The 21,214-nt window shown below is 43.0% G+C and overlaps 1 protein-coding gene across 1 annotated transcript in view; it reads right to left on the bottom strand.

The window, feature by feature from the left end:
* Positions 1-1,634: 1,634 nt before the first annotated feature.
* The window catches only part of TMPRSS13 (transmembrane serine protease 13), a 50,030-nt gene continuing 30,450 nt past the window's right edge, over positions 1,635-21,214 (bottom strand). The window contains exons 6-15 of the mRNA XM_075840839.1: positions 18,441-18,563; positions 17,239-17,371; positions 15,581-15,679; positions 15,428-15,471; positions 11,774-11,945; positions 7,808-7,974; positions 6,598-6,696; positions 5,220-5,362; positions 2,180-2,332; positions 1,635-1,739 (exon numbers count right to left, since the gene is read on the bottom strand). Of these exons, the coding sequence (XP_075696954.1) occupies positions 1,635-1,739; positions 2,180-2,332; positions 5,220-5,362; positions 6,598-6,696; positions 7,808-7,974; positions 11,774-11,945; positions 15,428-15,471; positions 15,581-15,679; positions 17,239-17,371; positions 18,441-18,563 (1,238 nt within the window). The remainder of the gene's footprint in view (positions 1,740-2,179; positions 2,333-5,219; positions 5,363-6,597; positions 6,697-7,807; positions 7,975-11,773; positions 11,946-15,427; positions 15,472-15,580; positions 15,680-17,238; positions 17,372-18,440; positions 18,564-21,214) is intronic.

The following is a 21,214-nucleotide window of genomic DNA, read 5'->3' as shown; positions in this document are numbered from 1 at the left end:
TTTATTCCACATTTAATGATATACCAAAGTATAGATCTTACACTGTCCCTATTTTGCCCATCATATAATCCTTCATATAACCTATTACATTTCTCTGCATGTCCAGTACAGGAGTGAAAGTCACTGTTCTCCGGGATCTGTCAGGTCTTGGCTATTTCTTATTGTATTGCTGCTATGACATTTTGAGTAACAAAGTATTGTACGATGATTCAGTATATGTTGAATGCCGCTGTTTGTCCTTGTTTTATAAATACCCTTCCCCACATTAATCCCCTTTACTGAGTCTTGTGCTGTGCCACAGTGCAAGTGCATCCTCTTCCTCCGCCCTACATAAAAGGTCACCGATTTCTCTCCTGCTGTAAATAGAAGGTTAATATTTAATTTAAAATAATCACCCAAAATTGCAATTGTTGTAATTGGCTAGAAATCCAAGTAGATAGAACATAGTCAATAGCACATAGTCATAACATCTGCGTGTTAGATGGAACAATCGGCATAATTGTTCGATTTGTGTGGGAGTGGAAATGAGAATGTCCAGCTTTACAACCATTATTGTTGTTGCTCCAACGCATCTAAAATAAAAATGAAGTAACTTTGCAAGTAGTGTTAAATTAAAATATCCTTCTATTTTGTGTCTACAGCTCCTATGCAGACCTATGATTTACAGACTACAAATTAATGAGGTGTAATTTGTAGTCAAGTGTTACCCTTTTCCATCAGCCCCCTCTCTATTTGTACACGGGTTTGATTGTGGTCTGTAACTATGGTGACACAGGTATGCATAGGAGCTGTTTAGACTAAAAAATACAATATTTTAAATCAACACTATTTGCAAAGATGCTCTGACACCCATGGCCGCGCACCGTCGGGTTTACTCACCCCCCGACGGCCGCAGCCATGGATCGGTCAGCTGGCCTACTTTTCCTCAGAAGACGCCAGCGCTCACTTCCGCTTCACTCTGCTGTGTCCCGTAAGATGGGCGCGCGCTCGTGCCCGACCTTAAAAGGGCCAGCATGAGCACCTGAAAAGTATGTCCACTTAGCCCATGATCACCGTGGACTATAAGAAGGGCCCTGCACCTTCCTTCATTGCCTGAGCGTTGTTGTGTTTCTTTGTAAATGGTCCCTTAGTGTTTTCGAGTTCCCAGTGTACCCGTACCTGCATTCTGTATCCCGTGCTACCTTGTTCCTGTGCCATAAAGAGTTGGAGTCGTGTTGTGCCGTATACTACGCCTGCTGTGTAACACCGCCCTTAGTGTCTGCCTGCTGCCAAGGTCCCATCCGAGCCTAACCATCGCTACGGTCTGATTTACCACAGGTATGTTTATTTGAACTATAGACATTGACTTGGTATCCTGTTGGCCAGCTGCTATCCCCCTACGGCGGTACGGCCCAGTGGGTCCACACACCCACCATGACAGATGCTTCATCTTTTAGGTTAGATACCTTTTATGTATGTGATCAGAAAAATCATTATTATGCAAAAACAAGGGAGTAATATACATTTTTTTATCGTCTGATCAAAGTCGCTACGTGTTAGGCATATGAATTTGCTTAGGTAACGTGTATAGTATGTGCACCTAAACATGAAACCAGGGTAATGGTGCTGGGTGGTGCTCTGTATAGGCTCTGAGCTTATATGTGTCCCAGGATATTAACCACTTTCCCTTCCTCCGTCCCATAATTCTGTGTTTCACTGAGAGAACTGGCTGCAGTAGGAGCCTTTCTCCACTGCTCTGTCTGCAATAGGAGACAAAGAATGTTAAGTTCCACTCCCAGCAGTCTGCCTGACAAAAATGGAAGAAATTTAGGAGTTTACACAGATTTCTGTAAGACTATTTCAGAAGCTGCATAATATTAAAACAGTGTCACTTCTCTTCTTCAGACATCTCTGAAATTAACTGTAGTTTTTTTTAGCCTTTGGTGGTCAATTTTAGGTTACTGAAACTTGACTTTACATATTAAGGTTCTGAATTTCAAGACTATGAGAAAGTGCTAAGAATCTTACGTTTATATATGAATGTAAGTTGATCTTTTAGCACAAAGATGAGTTAGCCAAGTTTGGAAAAAAAAACTTTAGAGGGACTTCCTGCTCACAGGGGCAGAACACACTTCTAGAAATCTGCATGTCAAAATGTTTTCGTATATTTGGCTGTGTTTTTATAAGTGTGATTCCATACCTCCATTTTGGTGTATACCCATGGAAGGACCTCAGTAACACGAGCGTACACTCCAGGTTTATTGGGTTGACCACAGCCAGTGCCCCAGCTTGTCACCCCAGCCAAGTACCAGCGATTATTCTGAAAACAAACCAGTGGTCCTCCACTGTCCCCCTAAAATCCAATTTAAAGACATTTATAAGCATAGACACTAAAAAAAAATGACTGTTCATATACTGTAGGTTTCCATAAATGTACTTTTAGTTGAGAAGACCTCAACCAGGCTACATACACTGATTGGGACACTTGTGTTTATGTTGGAGAATGTCTAATCTGATGTCTGATTGAAAGAGTCCAAACTGAGTGTAGGAAAGATCTCGCCACCTCAGTAATCTTAATAGAACACTATATTGTAGATACAACACAGCCCTCTCTCAGTGTTTCTAAGCAGCAGGAAAATGTTCTACAGTGTGGTCAACGACTTTCCTTGCTTTGGCTTACTGTCATCATATTGACATTTTTTCACTACATATACAACATGCTTCCCCTTATTCTACAATGTATTTACATTGAATGGCCACTTTTTAACACATGGGAATCCCTTAGACTCTGCTCCCTAGATTAGACCCAAGCCAAATACGTTGGCAAGACCGAGGGCTCACAATATTCTCTGCCGGCTCCATAACAGTTTGGTCAGGCCATGGACTCTGCTGACATTCCTTTGCTAGAGGCCTACGACTTGACTCATAGACTGCCAAGACGAGATGTTCAGTGGCTTCAGCAGATTTTCTCTTGCCTGGATACTCTCCAGAGGTTACCTGATGCTTCTCTTGCTCCAGACCATGGATTAATGTCTTACCCCCCAGCTTCTCAACAATATGATGGTAAAGAACGGCCGTACCAGGGGGAGGCTGCATGAAGGGGGAAATAGGACGTGGAGGAGCCAAGGGACACGAGGCAGTGGTTAGACGGCACTCTGGATTGGGCACCAGTTTGACCGGAAAGAAGCACACGGAGCAGTTGCATAACTGCTTGCTCCAGGAAACGGCCTCTCCCATGTCTCCTCGCGTCTCTCACCAACACCCCCCGTCATGGCTGAAATCAACCAGCTGCTGGAGCAGCTCCGTTCAATGGCCGGCAAGGGGGGCTCAGATTGGCTCAGAGCCTGGTCTTGTTGGTGGCCTGGCTGGGCTTAGTAGACCTGCGCGAGAGGCGATGGAGGTGGTGTCAGCTGGAGGATCACAGGACCGCGATCCCCAGGCAGTGCATCCGCGGCGGGCCAGGACGACGCGACTGCCATCCAGATTGAGCCCTGACTCCACCCCCAGGGTAGGGGGCCGCTCCAGGGGCCCTGTAGACAGTGGGCCCTCTCCTTCAGGGCACAGGCCCCGGCCTGGCAGAAATCCCACTTCCCGGCCGAATCCAGCGGTGGTAAAGGGTCCAGTCCCCATGAGGCGGGGGACACCTTCTGGCCCCAAATAAATTTCACCAGGATCTGCATCGGACCGGCCCGTCTTTTCACGTGAAGGCGGCTCCAGGATCTCCCATCATCCATAGTCGGTAGCCATTTGGGGCAACGGCTGTGGGCGGCGCCCCACTGTCTCTGCGGTAGAGAGATGATGCCCATTTCGGGCTCCGGCATCGGTTGTGGTTCCATCTTGGGTTCGACTTATGGTTTAGTTACCCAAGCTCCAGTCTACGCTGAAGACGGTGATGAACTCCGGGATGGATGACTATATGATCCTGTTCTGATCACAGCTCCTGTGCGGCCTGGTGACTCCTTGTCTTTTCCATATTCAATTCCCACCATATTTAGGACCCCGGGGTTAGGGGGAGGAGTCCATGGGTGGTGTGGTTAGGGGGTTTGGGGTCAGTATCATGGGTCGTGAGGATAGTTATAGTGTTTGTGAATTGTTGGGCAGCATGTGGGAGTTGCGGTGGCAGTGCGAGCATGCTGGCTTAGCATGGGAACAGTCACCGGTTTCTGCGTGGGCAGGAGCTACAGGGCCGTAGTTTCAGTCCGTAGGAGATAGGTCAGTAGTGAGTGCATCGGGAGTTCATGAGTCCAAGGTGGCTGTGTCCGGTATTACGATTTTGAGGATAATTTGGGTAATTTCTGCTTAGCTGATGGTGTGCATGTGAATGCGGTGGGTATTGATTTGTGGGCATTGTGGATTCAGGACGGAATGGCGCGTGCAATGTTGTTATGGGGGAACTTGCAAACTTGAGATGGTCAAGGTATGCTCATTGTGGCGGGTTTGGAGGGGTCTTTGGTGTTGGCTAAAATTGGTGGGGGAGGGATTCATAGTGGGATGGTCCCTCCCAAATTATACATTATGGGGGATCTAGCTTATTTTAGGCTCCTGCTGTGTGGTGTTCAGAGGAGCAAAACATTTGAATTTTAGTCATCTGAGGTTGGTCACTGTGCCCCTTAGCCTGTGGTAGGACAGCTGGGGGTAAAATAGAGATATAGCCAGAGTGGCGCCGGATCCTTTTTCTTAGCTCCAAGGACCTCCCCATTTTTCCATAGGAGTGAATGGTTTTCACGTGAATGATTTAAATGTGGGTTTGCATGAAAAAGTAACATTTTTGTTATTTATTTTGTATTTATTGGTATTTATTATTAACCTTTTAATATAATGGCTGCTGTGGCCAATTCATTCCAACTGTTAAGTCTCTGTGTCGTTATTGAGGGAATCAGAGAGAAAAAAGGCGAAGTTTGAAGGGGAGCTGGTGTGAGTTGGTACAGTGGTAAGGAAAAGGGTAAGACAGAACCGAACTTTATTATCCCTGGTCATGCTAAAACCTGTCATGAGTGCTTGAACCATTGCTCCATTCAGTTTGAACTTTATGTAACACTATTTCCCTCTGACCGAGTTATAATTACTTTTATTATTTTCCTGCTCTCCAGGGAGGTCCTGCCCTGGAGACAATAAGAGGGGGCCCATTTTTATTTTGCTATGGGCCCTGCTGTCTTCGTGCGAACTCCCTATACACTTTTTTGTTAAATGTGGTCCCATAACCTGGTTGTATATACAGGTCATTCATTTGCAGTACATACCTGGCAAGAATCTATTCCTCCCCTGAGTTCACCAGCACACATCATTCTGGCAGTAATGGCACCATTGTAAACATTAGCATTGTTACAGACTGTAGTGCTGATAATGTTCACTTCTGCGTTCATCAGTACTTTGGAAGTTTCCTCTGCAACCAAACATACAAAATCAATGCACGTAACACATTATTTAAACAATGAGCATTATTAGTCGAATAGTAAAAATCCTGAGTGTTGACCACTTTTATGAGCCAGAGCAAAGAACCACCACAAATAGAAGCTCTTGTTCTGGTGGGCCCTGCCAATATATGTATTACATGGTTGGCCATTTTATATGAAAGGCTGGCATAACAGCTTAGTCTGGGTGGTCAGAGAAGTCAGAAAACAGCTGATCATCATGCCGGCTTCCATTAACAAAGGGGTTGTCTTTATGAGACAATCCCTTTAATCTAGTTAAAAACTATTTATGCACTGTTACAGATGTCAAAAAGCAATAAAATACATAATACAAGGATTCACTAGAACTAGCATCACATAGATCTTTCAGCTGCACGTTCATGATGTGAATTTCCAGTTCCACCACATCCCAAAGGTGCTCATTGGATGTGGAGCCATTGGAATACACTCATCTCAATATCATGTTCATGGAACCAGCTTGAGATGATGTATGGTATGATTTGTGGCATGGTAATGTATTTTTTGGAAGTAGCCATAAGAACAATTGGTAGATCATGGCCAAAAAGAGATGGTCGAGGTCCGCAACAATTCTCACAGAGGCTTTGGTAATAAGGGACCTTATCTGTGCCACAGACCAGGCCAAACACCATTACATTAGAGCCAATAACCCTAGGCAAGATGGATCCATGAATTCGGGATGTTTTTCTAATCGTCAGATGTTCCGTTTTGAGGAACCTGTGCCCACTGTAGGTTTCGTTTCTGGTTCCCAGGTGATAGTAGTGGAACCTACTCTGCCCTTCTACTGCTGTAGACCACCAAAGACTGCTATGGGTGAAATTCCAGGATGTTAGTAGTTAAGTACAAATATCACCCCATCTGGCCTCAAAAATCATTCCATAATCAAAACCATTCACATTTCTTCTGTATTCTGGTGTTTGGTCTTAGCACCAACAACTGACCTTCTTGACCAGGTCTACATGCTGGTACTATTAAGCTGGTGGCGTATGATTGCCGGATTAGATATCTGCGTTAGATGGTAGACCTAATAAAGTGGTCATGGGTGTATGCTTGATGGTAATTACAGAAGACTTTTACCCAGATAAGCGGCCAGGCCGAAGAAGGAGGAAAAGGAAATAATACATGTATTGCCTGCCACTGATGTGACTGATGTGTAACCACTGGATGGTTGTTAGAATATTTTACTTACTAGAACTAGCTACAGTTTTACCAAATCCACTGATCCAGCATCTGGTGTTGGGGTTAAAGCTCTGTTGGCTCATTGGAAGACACGCAGGCTGGACAGCAGCTAGAGGATAGACCAAGATAATATACTGTAACTCCAATGTAATTCAAATAAAATATTTCTTACTGGTTTTTATAATAAAGCTATAAAAGAATTAAAAACAACAATATGTTTTATGCATTTCTCTGAAAAAAAACCTCGACCTCCATCACAATTCACATATAAAATGAAAAAAAAAAAATGTCATATGTTTATCGTACATTTGAAATCAAATTTCTTTCATACAGATAATGCAGCATGCTGCGCTATTTTGTGCAGCAAAAAAGTTATACCCGTTATATACCGTAATACAAGCAAACATATGCCAAAAGTAGATATAAAAAAGGTATAAAAAAAAATATGGCAAAAAAAATGGTGCCCTTGTTTTTCATATTGCAGCCACTTGGGGACTCTATGGCAATGTCACCTGCATACACCAGCCTGTGGATGACATATAGAAGTGGTCGTCTACTGTATATAGCTTATAATTGCCCTCAAACAGAAGCCCTTTATATCAGTTTTAAAGCAATTTCGTAAAAGTATATACTTACATTTACATGTACTATTTATTTTGCATAACCTTATGATTTAGTGTAATGCCACATAAGTGTTTGATCTATCTAGTATGGCCTGTGCAGGAACCTGCTGCGTTCTTGTAATGCACATTTCCACATACATGTTTGAGTACTTAGAATCTTCATAATTAGAACAAATACTAGTTAAGTATCCATTTCACTGTTCACATGGGATATCCATTTACTTGTGCCTTACACATACGTGGTCCGCCACGTGCCTGCAATGTAGAAGCGTACACTGCATAAATAGGATGTGGGCTTGCATAGACCTAAAACTAGGTAATTGAAATTATTTACGTGGTAAGGCAACTCAATGAGGTCCATCGGGCAATGCTGGTATCTGTTGTGTGACGGATCGGGCACTGTGTTGTGGCTTCTGCTATAAATGGAAGCCACGCCATAGATTGATCTAATGTGTTAATTACATTAACCTTAAACAAGTCCAGTCATTTTTCCCTCCATGTAACTCTGTCGACTCCGCTCACTCTGACCCACTAACGGTACTTTCTATCCATATTCCACCTAAAAATAATAACTGGAACACAAATATAATTTTTTACCTGAGAAAGAAAAGGGGTTACTTAATTTCATCAGCGCCACGTCAAAGTCATCAGTGTCGTCACTATAATTCTCGTGTCTAATAATGGCTGCGACAGAAGACGTGCTGCGAGTCTGATCCAGATTGATTGTGCCAGCGACTATCCTCCATAAGTTAAGGGGCACGGAGCTGTGGGGACACATTGAACATGTATATTCAGTTTCTCAAGTTTTTCAAAAGTTTTTACTTCAGTACAGAGTCAGCAAAATGTATTGTCACATGGAAGAAAGGTCCTCATATTTACCATTAACAGGAAAGCTATGGGAGGCACTGCCGCTAGACACCTCTGACACCTGCAAATAATAGGGTGTCTGGCGGAATATCTTTTACTTTTGATTAACCCATTTCCAGAATAATAAAAATCATCGGCAATCTAACGTGCATGTGAAGCTTAACCCTTTCACGCCCTTGATGCCCAGAGCAAAAATTCACATTTTAGAATGCTGCGTTTTAAAGGGGATTTTAATTTTTATTTGTTTGTCCACTAAAATATATATATTTTTTTTCCTTTTTGGAGGGACACCTAGGACTTTCTAATTTTTCCATTTTGAAGAGGATATCTTTTTATTTTGTAGGCCTTATGTAGGTAAAAATGATCAGAAACAGGAAGAAAAAATAAACTTTTTTCTCATTATTTTCATATACTTTGGTTCATTCAATATTATTTACCCTAAAAAAGTCTCCCCTTATTCTTTTGTGCATAGCGATGGCAAATATGTGCCCATTGTGTAACGTTTGACGCCGCTATCGCGCTATGAGGACAGAGCCCCATTTTTTTTTATATAAGCACTCTTTCCAGGACTGTTACAGACTAATGCCTTACACACACGAGCGTATTTCACGTCCGTGTTACGCGCTTTAAAACAACGGACGTCACACGAACCTATATAATTCAATGTGGCCGTTCACATGGCCTTTGTTTCAACGGACAGTGTAAGGGGCCGTGAGAAAATAGGACATGTCCTATTTTTTCACGCTTCACGTATCCCTCCATAGACTCTAGTCTATGGGGGATGCGTGATATCGCATCCCGCAGCGCAGAGCACGGATGGACCTCGGACGCGAAAAACTAACGTTATTCAAGTCCGAGATGCGCAACGCTCGTCTGAATCCTGCCTAAGAAATTATATTTCCATTCACTGCTACAGTATAGGGTTGGTCTGTCATGATGGCCAGAACCAGTTGATGGCACATAAACTAGTGAGAACTGCGCCATTAGCCCTTAAATTTAAATGAGGCCGGCAGGAAGCGGTTAATAATGAATTTCAGGCAAATGTATGTCTGTTCTGTGTCACAGCTTCTCTCTCTCTCTTCTCTGATGTTACTCTGACAGGAGACGGGGGTAGGGAGAGGATTTTTCACAGCACAGACGGTGAAAATTTGGTGCTACAACAAATTATTCCTGTAAACGCTATGATTGGTTGTCATAGTGACCACGTGATTGGTATTTGACTCAATAGGTCCTGATGATGTCACCAGGATTAGAGGCTGTTAGTAGGACTCCGGTGAGGGACACTATCAGCAGCAGAAGAACGTAAATATATGTAGGTTTTGCATACAGCCCAGCAAATGTGTACCTAAATTTACAGTGGGTGGTTCTGAAGTGGTTAAAGATAAGAGTGTGGGGAACTTTAATGTCTTATTTGCATATTTATACATATGCCAGATTATAGTATATTTATTTAGCACCGCACCTTTGAATTGTGTGCTGTTTATGTTGCTTTTCCCCCTAGGTGGCGATCTACTTCAGAAGGAGTGACCAGTCCAGCCTAATGTTCATTTATTGTGCTGCTATTTCGTTTAAGACACTGTAACATTATTTTTGTTTATGCGCAGTGAAGCAGAATGATGGTAAGCTAGCTGGTTGGTCTAGAGTCTAGACTGTATATCTCCGGTATGGACGGCCCTGAAACCACCTTTTTGGTTACATTTCTCTTCATAACAGCACCAGGACATCGCACCATGGTTATGCTGTGTCCTGACGCTGAGGGCGACGCTTATGGTATAAAATAACTGCTGTGTACGCCAAAAGTGTTAAGTATTCAGGTAGAAGAGAAGGCATCTGGCATATGAAAAAGAGAGAGAAAGAGCTGCTGCGAGAGAGGCTGCAGAGTGAGGAGTGGAGCTGCTGTGCAAGCGACAAACACTAGCGTAGGGCCTAAGTCTGGGCCGTGGAACATGTTGCAGGTGATCTGCAGAAGCCTCCCCATGGTATGTGTTTTGACTGCGGCCACGGACCGCCGCTGCTCACCATTGGCGAATGGCCGCGACCGCAGCCTCCTGGCCGTCTTCCAGCGCCTCCCGCCCTGGAGACGCCAGCTGGCGCGGCTTTCCCGTCCTCGATTGTGCTGTAGTGTGCAAGCATTCGTCCCCGGCCTGAAAAGGCCAGCGCGTGTACTCTAAAGTTTCCCTAACCTATCCCCAGATCAACCTGGACTATAAAAAGGGCTCCGCCCTTCCCCACCTTGCCTGAGCGTTGTTGTAGCTTTCCCATATTTGTATTGCAAATGGTTCCTTAGTGCTATGCTGCTCCCAGTGTTCCCATGCCCTGCTACCTGTATCCTGTGCTGTGTTTTGTTCCTGAGCCTGTCTAGTGTTGGAGTCGTGTCGTGCCACGTATACGTCACGTCTGGTGTCATCTGCCATCCCTGATATCCCCCGCCACACCTGGCGCAACCTGCCACGCCTGCTGGTATACACCATGTCTGGCGTCATCTGCCACTCCTGGTGCCAGTCGCCACATCTGGCGCAACCTGCCACATCTAGGCCCATCCGTGCTGGAGCCTCTGCCATTGTCTGGACTATCTCACGTACCCTTGTTCTACAAACTCTTTGTATAAGAATTTGCATTGACTGTGACTTGGCCAGCTGCCTCTCTGCTACGGCGGAGCGGCCCAGTGCATCCACATTCCCCTAGATGTATGCAGTATGCATAAGTCTTGTGAGCAGTGGTGGAATACGGACAGGTACCTTCCCACGTTTGTTAGAGGAGGCAAGTGGAATCCAGCAAATACAGAGCAGCCATTTGCGGCCTAGTAGGCTAGACCATCCTCGGCACCAGAGAGGGGCACCCTTTTTCTCTGTCCGCTTTACCCACGATAGTAAGTGATGGCATATCTCTAGGTTTTCTGCAAAGCAGATGGATAGGAGAACTACCGTGGAGGAGAAATTATGAGGGGACCTCTATTCCTTCATTCTCTGGATCAGTGGGGGTACCAGAAATCCCTTATCAATACTAATGTTATTGCATATCTTAGTGGTTTGCCATAACATGAAATTAATGGAATACCCCTTAAAAGGGATTGTTAAAAATGAGAATTTTCTTTTAAGATCTTCCATGGTGCATGCTGTGGGTAATTTACAATAAATTGGAAGCCTTCTTGTCGTAGTACAACTTATATAAGCATGCACAGGGTCGTATGCTGTTATACTATCATTTATATACAGCTAGTTATGTATATATTTGTATTTTAGTGTATTGGTGGAGTAAATCTAGTAACTCTATGACCATAAGTGCCTCCATGTACTCTGATTTTACACCGAGGCACAAAGATTTTCCAGCACCTGCTTTATGGTACCACTTGGCGGCACATGGAGTGCCTAAAGGCCGGTACTGCGGGAATGAAACGTTCCTCACATATATCTTAGTTCTCTACTGATAACAGAGAGCCATAGAAGACATAGTATACATAGAACTCATTTTTCTGACTAACGCTACATTTCGGCTGGGTTGCAAGGTAAATGTTATTATTTTTGCTACTGTGTGCAACATTGTCAAATCCAGACAATAGACATGATGTTGGTTTGGGTTGTCTCACCACTATGGAAACATATGACGTAATTTATCCATATGGTGTTGGCAGCACAATCTTACACCTATAGTATCTAACTGTGGTTTTATTATCACAACCAGCTGGACTCTATTTACCTGGAAAAACAGTGAGATGCAGTCAGAACCCATTGGTTGTTGATAATTGTCCCCCCACACACGTGTTCATATTGTCTTTGTGTACGAACTTGCAAGCTGACTTGCCAAGGCCAATCCCCAGCGTTGGCCTCTGTGCCACCAATAATTCTGCTCTTCTTCTGCAGCCCACAGTCTGTAAAGTAAATAATTCAACACTAAATGAGAAAATGTGATGAACTGTCTAAAAATAAAGAATCAATCGACTGTCTAGAAGTGAGTTACCTGACTTTTCCTAACCCTCCTTAAAGCTGCGTTCACATCTGTGCCAGGGCCCCGTTCTGACATTCTGTCGAAATTTTCAGTCGGAACGGAGCCCTGACTGACACAAATGGAAACCAGAGGTTTCCGTTTCCATCACCATTGATTTCAACTACACTATTGATTCCGTCAAAACGAAGGAACCCCTGCACAACAGAGACAAACTGAAAATGTTTGAACCGGATCCGTCACCATTGAAATTAGTGGTGATGAAAATGGAAATCTATGGTTTGTGTCAGTCAGGGCTCCGCCCCGACGGAACGTTGGAACGGAGCACTGACGCAGATGTGAACGCAGCCTAAGTCATATAAAAAATAAATCCCTTTATTTTCATTTTTTGGTGAAATGTAATTTAAGAAAGATTATCTAAACTTAAATTTTATTTGTTGTGAATGTCCACCATTTCATTTCAATAGGACAAAAATTCTGTGGAAATAACTTCATAATGTATTTTTATATATATATTTTACACAATAAAATTCTGGATGCCTGCAGCCACAACTTGGGGGGTGCTTAGGATATTACTTCATATGTCTCCCCTTAAAAACAATAAAAACTCAGAATCAGGATGACAGGTTTGACCCCTATAAAAATACACTATATAGAGAATAGTATTGGGACACACGTCTTAATCATTGAATTCAGGTGTCTCATTCAGTCCCATTGCCACAGGTGTATAAAATACAGCACTAGCCGTGCAGTCGCCTTTACAAACATTTGTGATAGAATGGGTCCTTCTAAAGAGGTCCCAGAATTCCAGCCTGGTCCTGTAACAGGACGCCACCGTTGTAAAAAGCCAGTTTGTGAAATTTCTTCCCTCCTAGATATTCCACGATCAACTGTGAGTGGTATTATTGAAAAGTGGAAGCTTTTAGGAACCAAAGCAACTCAGCCACGAAGTGGAGACCACGTAAAGTAACAGAGCGGGGTCACCGAGTGCTGAGGCGCGTAGTGCATAAAAATCGCTACAAACTTCCTCTGGTATTAACAATGGCACAAAAACTCTGCGTGTTCTATGGAGTGACGAATCACACTTCTCTGTCTTGCAGTCTAATGATGAGTCTGGGTTTGGTAAATGCCAGGAGAATGTTACCTGCCTGACTGCATTGTGCCAACTGTAAAGTTTGGTAGGGGAAGGATAATGCTATGGGGTTGTATTTCAGGGGTGGGCCCAGGCCCCTTAGTTCCAGTGAAGAGAAATCTTAATGCTTCCGTATATCAAGTCATTTTGGACAATTGTAGCTTCCAACTTTGTGGGAACCGTTTGTGGTTCGGCCCTTCCCTGTTCCAGCATGACTCTACCCCCAGTGAACAAGGTCCATAAAGACATGGTTGGGGGAGTTTGGTGTGGAAGAACTTGACTGGCCGCACAGAGTCCTGACCTCAACCTTATTGAACACCTTTGGGCTGAATTAGAACAGAGATTGTGAGCCAGGCCATCTCCTCCAACATCAATGTCTGACCTCAAAAATGATCTTCTGGATTAATGGTCAAAAATTACCACAGACACTCCAAAATCGTGCAGAAAGTCTCCCCAGATGAGTGGAAGATGTTTTAGCTGTGATGGGGGAACCAAGCCCATATTAATGACCATGGATTTTAGAATATGATGTTATAAATGCTCCTGTAGTACTGTAGGGTAATGTATAGGTGTCCCAATACTTTTGCTTATATAGTGTATTTTATTACATTTATCAGCACATGATTTTGGAGCTAATAATCAAATGGTGTTCAGACATGGACATTCACTAAGTCTATCCAGTTTTCTGTCTTTCCCTCAGATGAGTCAATACTCCAGTGAGGCTGACCCACAGATCTTACATCACATTTCTATAGTGGTCACACTGCTTGGAGCCAAGAAGTATCAACAGACGAAAATAGATCTGTGTACAGATGGGAATCGCCGAGGGTCCTTTTACACCGGCCAATATTGGCTGTAAAAATGAGCCCCGATCAACGAGACAGCTCGTTGATTGCCGTTCGCTTGCTCCTTTCACAAGGAGCTATATATGCGGCTGAGCAATCGTTACTACGATCGCTTGTCCCCATGGATTTCCATCATGTTGGCAGCGCTTCTCCCTGTTTACAAAGGGAGATGTGTTTCTGACATTGATAATATTTTATGCTGCTTTGCTTCGTTAATCGGCTGATCGTTGCCCTTTTTACACGAGGAAATGATCGGGAACGGGCGTTCATATGAATGCTCATTTGCTCGATCATTGGCCTGTGTAAAAGGGCCTCAAAGAGGTTTTCCCATGAGAGAAATTTATGACATATCCACAGGATATGTCATGAATGTCAAATAGATGCGGGTCCCACCTCTGGGACCTGCACCTATCTCTATAACGGGGCTCCCTAAACCCCGTTATACTACTATGTGTTGTGGCTGAAGCATGGGATTTCCGACCATGAATTACGGAAACAGCGTAGCTTGCTGAGCTATGCTGTTTTTGTAACTCGCATAGAACTGAATAGTAGTTACGTAAACAGCGCAGCTCGCATGCTACGCTGCTTCCGTAACTGCCTTTCACTACTATGGGTGTTACGGAAAAAGAGTAGCTCAGCAAATCAGACTTTTTAGCTACAACACAGAGCGGTAGAACAGGGTTTAGGGTCCCCGTTCTAGAGATAGGTGCAGGTCCCAGAGGTGGGACCCGCATCTATCTGACATTTATGACATATCCTGTGGATATGTCATACAGTAAATGTCTCTGATGGGAAAACCCCATTAAGGCTCCTCAGTGAGTGAGACAATGGCTGATTATAAAGTTTATCGAACTATGGAGTTTACAGAGTCAATAGTTGGTCAATAGATGACTTAGGCTATGTTCACACGCAGTATTTTGGGGGAGGAATATCTGCCTCAAAATTCCGTTTGGAACTTTGAGGCAGATATTCCTCTCCCTGCACGCCGATTTTCGCGGCAATTATCACGCCGTTTTTCGCCCGCGGCCATTGAGCGCCGCGGGCATAAAACAGCGAGATATACGCTTTCTCCTGCCTCCCATTGAAGTCAATGGGAGGTCAGAGGCGGAAGCGCCCGAAGATAGGGCATGTCGCTTCTTTTTCCCGCGAGGCAGTTTTACTGCTCGCGGGAAAAAGACGCCGACGCCTCCCATTGAAATCAATGGGAGGCGTTCTCGGGCCGTTTCTGCCGAGTTTTGCGACGCGGTTTCCGCGTCAAAAAACTCGGCAAAATACCCCGTGTGAACATAGCCTTAGAAGGTTGAATAAACTGCATGTGTTACAATGGACCAATACTCATAACAATACCATTAATATGCAAATCAATAAGGAAATATTTGTAAGGGACAGAGATATCTTAAAAAATTTATCTCGCTAAAATATTCTGCTTACCTGAGCATCTCACAGACATGTACCGGCCGCTCGAACAAGTGTCACTGAGAAAATAGAGAGGATTTAAAAAAAAATAAGTACATGTTGTATGGATTAAAACTATAAGGATCACATTAGGAGATAAGTAATAAAGGAAATCAATACTGTTCATACCTGTCTAAACCTCCTTGAATGGTGTCAGATGCTGTAGAGGCAAAAAGTCCAACATTGGAAGGATTGTCACTCATGGTCACCGATTCTGTAGTTGGGTTTCTAATGAGAGAGGGAAACAATATAAAAATATACCGTACACTACTAAATGATGACAGTCCCCTGCACATATATTTCGACATGTCTATGTTATGAACATCCAGAAAATATACAAAGTGCAATAAAACCAGAAAAAATACATAGTGTTACAGTATATGATAAAAGTGTGTACATAATAGTAGAACAGTTCAATCCAATGTCTTTATATTGCAGCCACAGTTTTCTTCACATTATACATCATTGGCATATTTATGTGAATGGCAGTCCACATGCTACATCATAGAGATGCCAAACCACTGAGGGACCTCAACCCTCTAAGAACCAAGCTAATTTAGAGAGACCAGTGATATATTATCAGTGGGCTTCAACTTCTGCCCCCAGCTGGTCAGCTGTCTCCTTCCACGCAGTTACAGCGCAGTACATACCGACCTATTAGATATTGACATCCTATTCGAAGAATAGGCCATCGATGTTACAGTGCCAGAAAACACCTTTAAGGACCAAGAGAATTTTTTTGTTTTTTTGCCTCCTTACCTTCCGTGAGCCATTAACTTTCTTCAATTTTTAAGGCTACGTAGATAATAGAGGCATTGTTCTTTTTTTACAGGAGAAGTCGAATATTTTTAATGCATCATTTTACAGTAGACATATATATTTAAATAGTGTCATTCTATTTAGATCAATGTTTTTTTTTTATAATGAAATGCTTAAAAAAGCAATTCCACTATTGTTTTTTCATTTTTTTTCATTCTATTTTACTTTTAATCATATTTATTTATTTTGTTATATCTCATTATACAGGTCAGAGCTCCATTTTTCTGATAATCGGAACCAAAATTCCTGCATAGACATCGGCCTCATGCACACGACCATGCTTTTGCAGCTGCAATTAATAAATTGCAGACCCATACATTTCTCTGGCCCCATGCACACGACCGTGATTTCCACAAATGTGTGGACCGCAAATCCGGACCACAAAAACTCAATGCATGTCATTTTACGGTCCGGATTTGATGTCTTGACACACAGATGCATAACAAAGGTTTTTTTTGCGGTCCGATGGACCGCAACGGACCCATGGTTTTGCGGACAGCAAAACCAATGTGGTCGTGTGTATGAGGCCATAGAGTTATAAGATAACATCCAGTTTACCTGCAGTCACCACTAGAGGACGCTTAGGAACATTTTTGCATACTGCATACAAAGCTTTCTATATTTTTGTCCAATAAAATATACTTTCCCATTTCCCATATATTATGGCTCCTAAAGGGGAACTAATTTCTGAGCAAAGAATACTTCTAAAGTGAACACTTCTGGCATGCAAAATGTGCCCTCATTTATTTCTAAAACATACAATGGCAATGCTGCAAGAATAGAATGTTCTAGAAGAGACATTTCATGGATGAATATTCTGACCTGGCATAAGCTACACCCCAAGCTAACATGAGGAAAACATGCAATATAAAGTTGGCACAATAAATATGTCACACATGCGCCAATCCTGACTTCCATATCTATGCGGAAAAAATGTCTAGAACTTAAAGGTGTGTGGTAACACTCACTCTTGAAATCCAAAACGTTGGCACACATAAGAGGCAAAGTTAGTGCTGACGCCCGTGGAACAAACTGGTAACCATAGGTTCTCCTCTTTCCGTGACATAACTTGAAGCATTGAGTTATCCCACCGAAAGCGCACTGTCAGAAGTAAGAAAAACACATTTTTCATAATCAATGCAAGATTCTCAATGTTTTATGATTATAAAGAATATTTCAGGGACACGCAAGACCAGCGTCAGTCCTGCGGGCTTGACGGATTTGGCTTTGACTGCAAGATACAGGACATATGGAAGCTGTATCTCAAAAATAAAAAAAATAAAAAATAGAATAAAAATTAAAAGTTGTTCAAACTTTTATAAAACATTGATTTATTTGTTAAAAAATATTGCCTTCAAAAGTTTACATAGCCTTTAAACTTTTCACTACCGTAAACCACCAGGGAAAGAACAATAACCCATTCACTGTTCTAGTACCTAGTTTCTCAATTTACCCCAGGTAAATGCCATGTTTCCAAGGGATACTCACGGTGTCTTCATGGGGTGTTTTTAATGTGCAGTGCAGTGTATGATCATAGTCTTGGGGGTAATTTGATATAATTTTTTGCGTAAGGGGTTTGTGGCTTAGAAATATTAAGAAAACTGCCCAAGACTATAAGGGAAACAGGCATTAACCCCTCCACTTCCTACATCACCAGGAAAGCAGCCAATAATCCATTCACTACCCTATGCTACCCGGGAAGCAGCTATTAACTACTTCCCTACCACAGACCACCAGGGAATCCGGCAATAAGTTCTCCACGACCCTAGACCAATAGTGAAGTAAGCATGAAACCCACCACTACACTAGACCACCAGGGAAGTAGGCAATAACTTAATACCTCCCAACATTTGAATCCTAAATGGGGGAAACTTTAAGCCCACCTCCATTCTGCCTAAGAAGGGTCCCAAATAGACTGGGGGGTTGCTTTTTGGATGTCCATCCGGTTAGCAGAATTCTAAAGAGATGGCCACTTGAGTAGGTATAAAACCGGTCATTGATAACTGCAAAGATGTTCTTCAACATGTCTCAAAATCTCTATGTGATATTGAGCACTTCCGGTTATCAGAATTGTTGGATATCTCCCCATACATCATTCAGATCAGCCAGATCATTGCCACCACCTTAGCCTCATTCAATGACAAAACATCAGTTTTAAGTGTAATATTACCACATCCAGACTCGTCTCCTCCTTCTGAACACTCAGAGATTCCATTGCACAAGGTCTTGTTGGGAAAACACTTCTCTCTAGGCTGGCTGTATGAAGAAGAACTCCCGAATGCATTAAGTTTATCTAAAAGAAGAAGAAATGGTCACATCTTGCCATTTAAACTTGTCATGGAGTAAAGTGAGTAGGTTTAAGAAACATTGCAGATAATGATAAAAGGACTGGGGGGGGGGGGGGTCTTTTCTGCCATACAAAAACAACACGGGTGTTTTTTACTCGGTCTGAAGATTCTGTTGCAAGACAGGTAATGCCATGGGCAAAAGTTGGCACAAGTCACACCAAGGCATGAACACAACAATCATGATATCAGGCAAACTGGTGGTGGTGGTCTTATAATTCAGGGCTTTTATATTATAAACTAGGGTCTCTGGTGCAACCTCAATAGAAATGCTAAGCATGGTGTATCCCTATGTGGCAACTGTATGTCCTGACTTTGATGGCATCTAAATTGTGGTATCTCCGAAATCCCTAGGATAATGTTTAACAAGTTGTATACAGAATGAACCAAACTTTGGGATATCAGCAAGACCTACAGTATGTACTACTTTAGAGTCTGTATGGGAACACATCCCAGAGGAATGAATATTAAGGGCATGGCCAGACGTGGCGGAATTGCTGTGGAATTCCGCTGCGGACAGTCCGCAGTGGAATTCTCCAGCGGCCGTTTTTTACATTTGTTTCAATACATTTTGAGGCAAGTTAGTTCAGACATTGCGGAAAACTCCGCTACGGACCATAGGCTGTGGTGGGGAATTTTCCCTCCGCTGCATGCACTGTGTCTTGCGGAGAAGCGGAATTTCACTGCGGATTTCAGCCTTTGCAATGCAAAAACTGAAATCTGTGGCAAGTCCACTGTGTTTTCTGCAACGTCTGAATTACCTGTCAAATATGCAACTGTTGGTGCAGATTCGTTGCGTAATTGCCCCAAATCTGCACCAACATTTGCAGCGGAAAAACTCTGCCACGTGTGAACATGCCCTAACTGTCCTAAAGACAAAAATGGGTCCTACCAAGTCCTGTTGTTAGGGGTTGCAAATTTGCATGTTTGCCCCAAAACATTGGGGATCCATAGTCCACACATTCACATAAAAAATAAAATCAGACTCCATGATGCAATGGGGAAAAAACTTCTAAATACTATTTTATTATGCTATCTTACAATAGAAATAAATATATTTTACTATGTATGCAGATTCTCTTCAACATGCCATCATTACATTGGCATGTGAAGTCAAGCACTATCCCCGCTATGTCTGAATGTAGCCTCCCACAGTTCTACATGGATTGTATTCGGATTGCTCCTTCTCCGTAAGGGAGTGTTTCCAATAGAAACGTTATTAGGTCATTGATGATCCCTAGTGTAATCTTAAGCGAGACCTTGTCACCTTCCATTTTTATCAAATATAAGCATATTGAAGATATGCAATGGGTGCTGCCACTTTTAATACATAAAGCTATGTAGGTTTTGCAGAATCTCTCTGAGTCAGTACAGACCGGAAAGTAACGCAGACTCTAGAGGAAATCTCTCTGCGTGGCTGCTGGAAAACAGCGGGGGATCTTCTCATCTCATGTTCACACGTCTCAACACCTGACTTTTGGAAATCTTTGAGCGTTCAGTTGTTATCTCTTTTCCTTAAATTTTTCTACACTTCAGCCAACCAGAAATGATGTATTGTGCTGTACAGACCAGACAAAACCAGTATCCACATGTAGCGTAAGCACTGTGGATTTTCCGCGATGGATTTCAATCCGCAGCATAATACAGTAGCACCAGAGTGGATGAGATTTGAACAAATCTCATCCACACGCTACGTAAAAATTCTTCCAAAAAATTGTTCATAAATTGACCTGCAGTGCGTTTTTAAAATCTTGCGACATGTCAATTTATGTTGCGGAATCGCTTCTTTTCTGTATCAGGTTTTCCACATCAAATTCAATGTGTTGCGTTTCTTGCAGCGGAAGAGCTTAGGTTCCACCACAAAGATCGCAACTCAGAAAAAAAAAGAAGCTATATTTACCTAGATCTCTATACTTCTCTGTCCAGCCCTGCCTCCTGGAATGACGTTTTATTCAATGTGACTGCTGCAGCCAATCACAAGTTCCAGCGGTCACATTAGATGAAACAAAAAAAATTAAAAATAAAACATTGGAGAACATTGAAATACATTGAAAAACATTCCAGGGGGCCGGGCTGCACAGACAACAGAGGGACGTTTTGCCGGGGTAAGGGCAAAGCCCCACGTGGCGAATTGCTCTGGAATTCCGCTGTGGACACTCCGCAGCGTTAATCCGCAGTGGACCCGTTTCTCCATTGCCTTCCACTTCTTTTTAGTAGGCTTCGTTTAGACGAGGCGGAAAATTCAGCTGCGGAGCATAGGCTGCGGTGCGGAATTTGGTGTCCGCAGTATACAATGGATGTTGCGGACCTGTGGCGGACTGGTTGCGGACTCATTGCGGAAGTTCTCCATTGACTTCAATGGAGATTCTAAATTACGCAATGAAGTCCGCAGCTGTCATGCACATGTTATGTGTGCTGCGGATGCGTATTGGTTTTTTAACATGACATTTCTTCATTCTGGCTGGACCTATGTATTTCTAGGTCTACAGCCAGACTGAGGAAGTCAATGGGGCTCCCGTAATTATGGGTGACTACGTGTGTGCACCCATTATTACGGGTGACTACGTGTGTGCACCCGTAATTATGGGAGCGTTGCTAT

Source organism: Rhinoderma darwinii, chromosome 10 (genome assembly GCF_050947455.1).
Source record: "Rhinoderma darwinii isolate aRhiDar2 chromosome 10, aRhiDar2.hap1, whole genome shotgun sequence".
In the NCBI taxonomy this organism is placed as follows: domain Eukaryota; kingdom Metazoa; phylum Chordata; class Amphibia; order Anura; family Rhinodermatidae; genus Rhinoderma; species Rhinoderma darwinii.
This window is presented reverse-complemented; position numbering and strand designations above follow the sequence as displayed.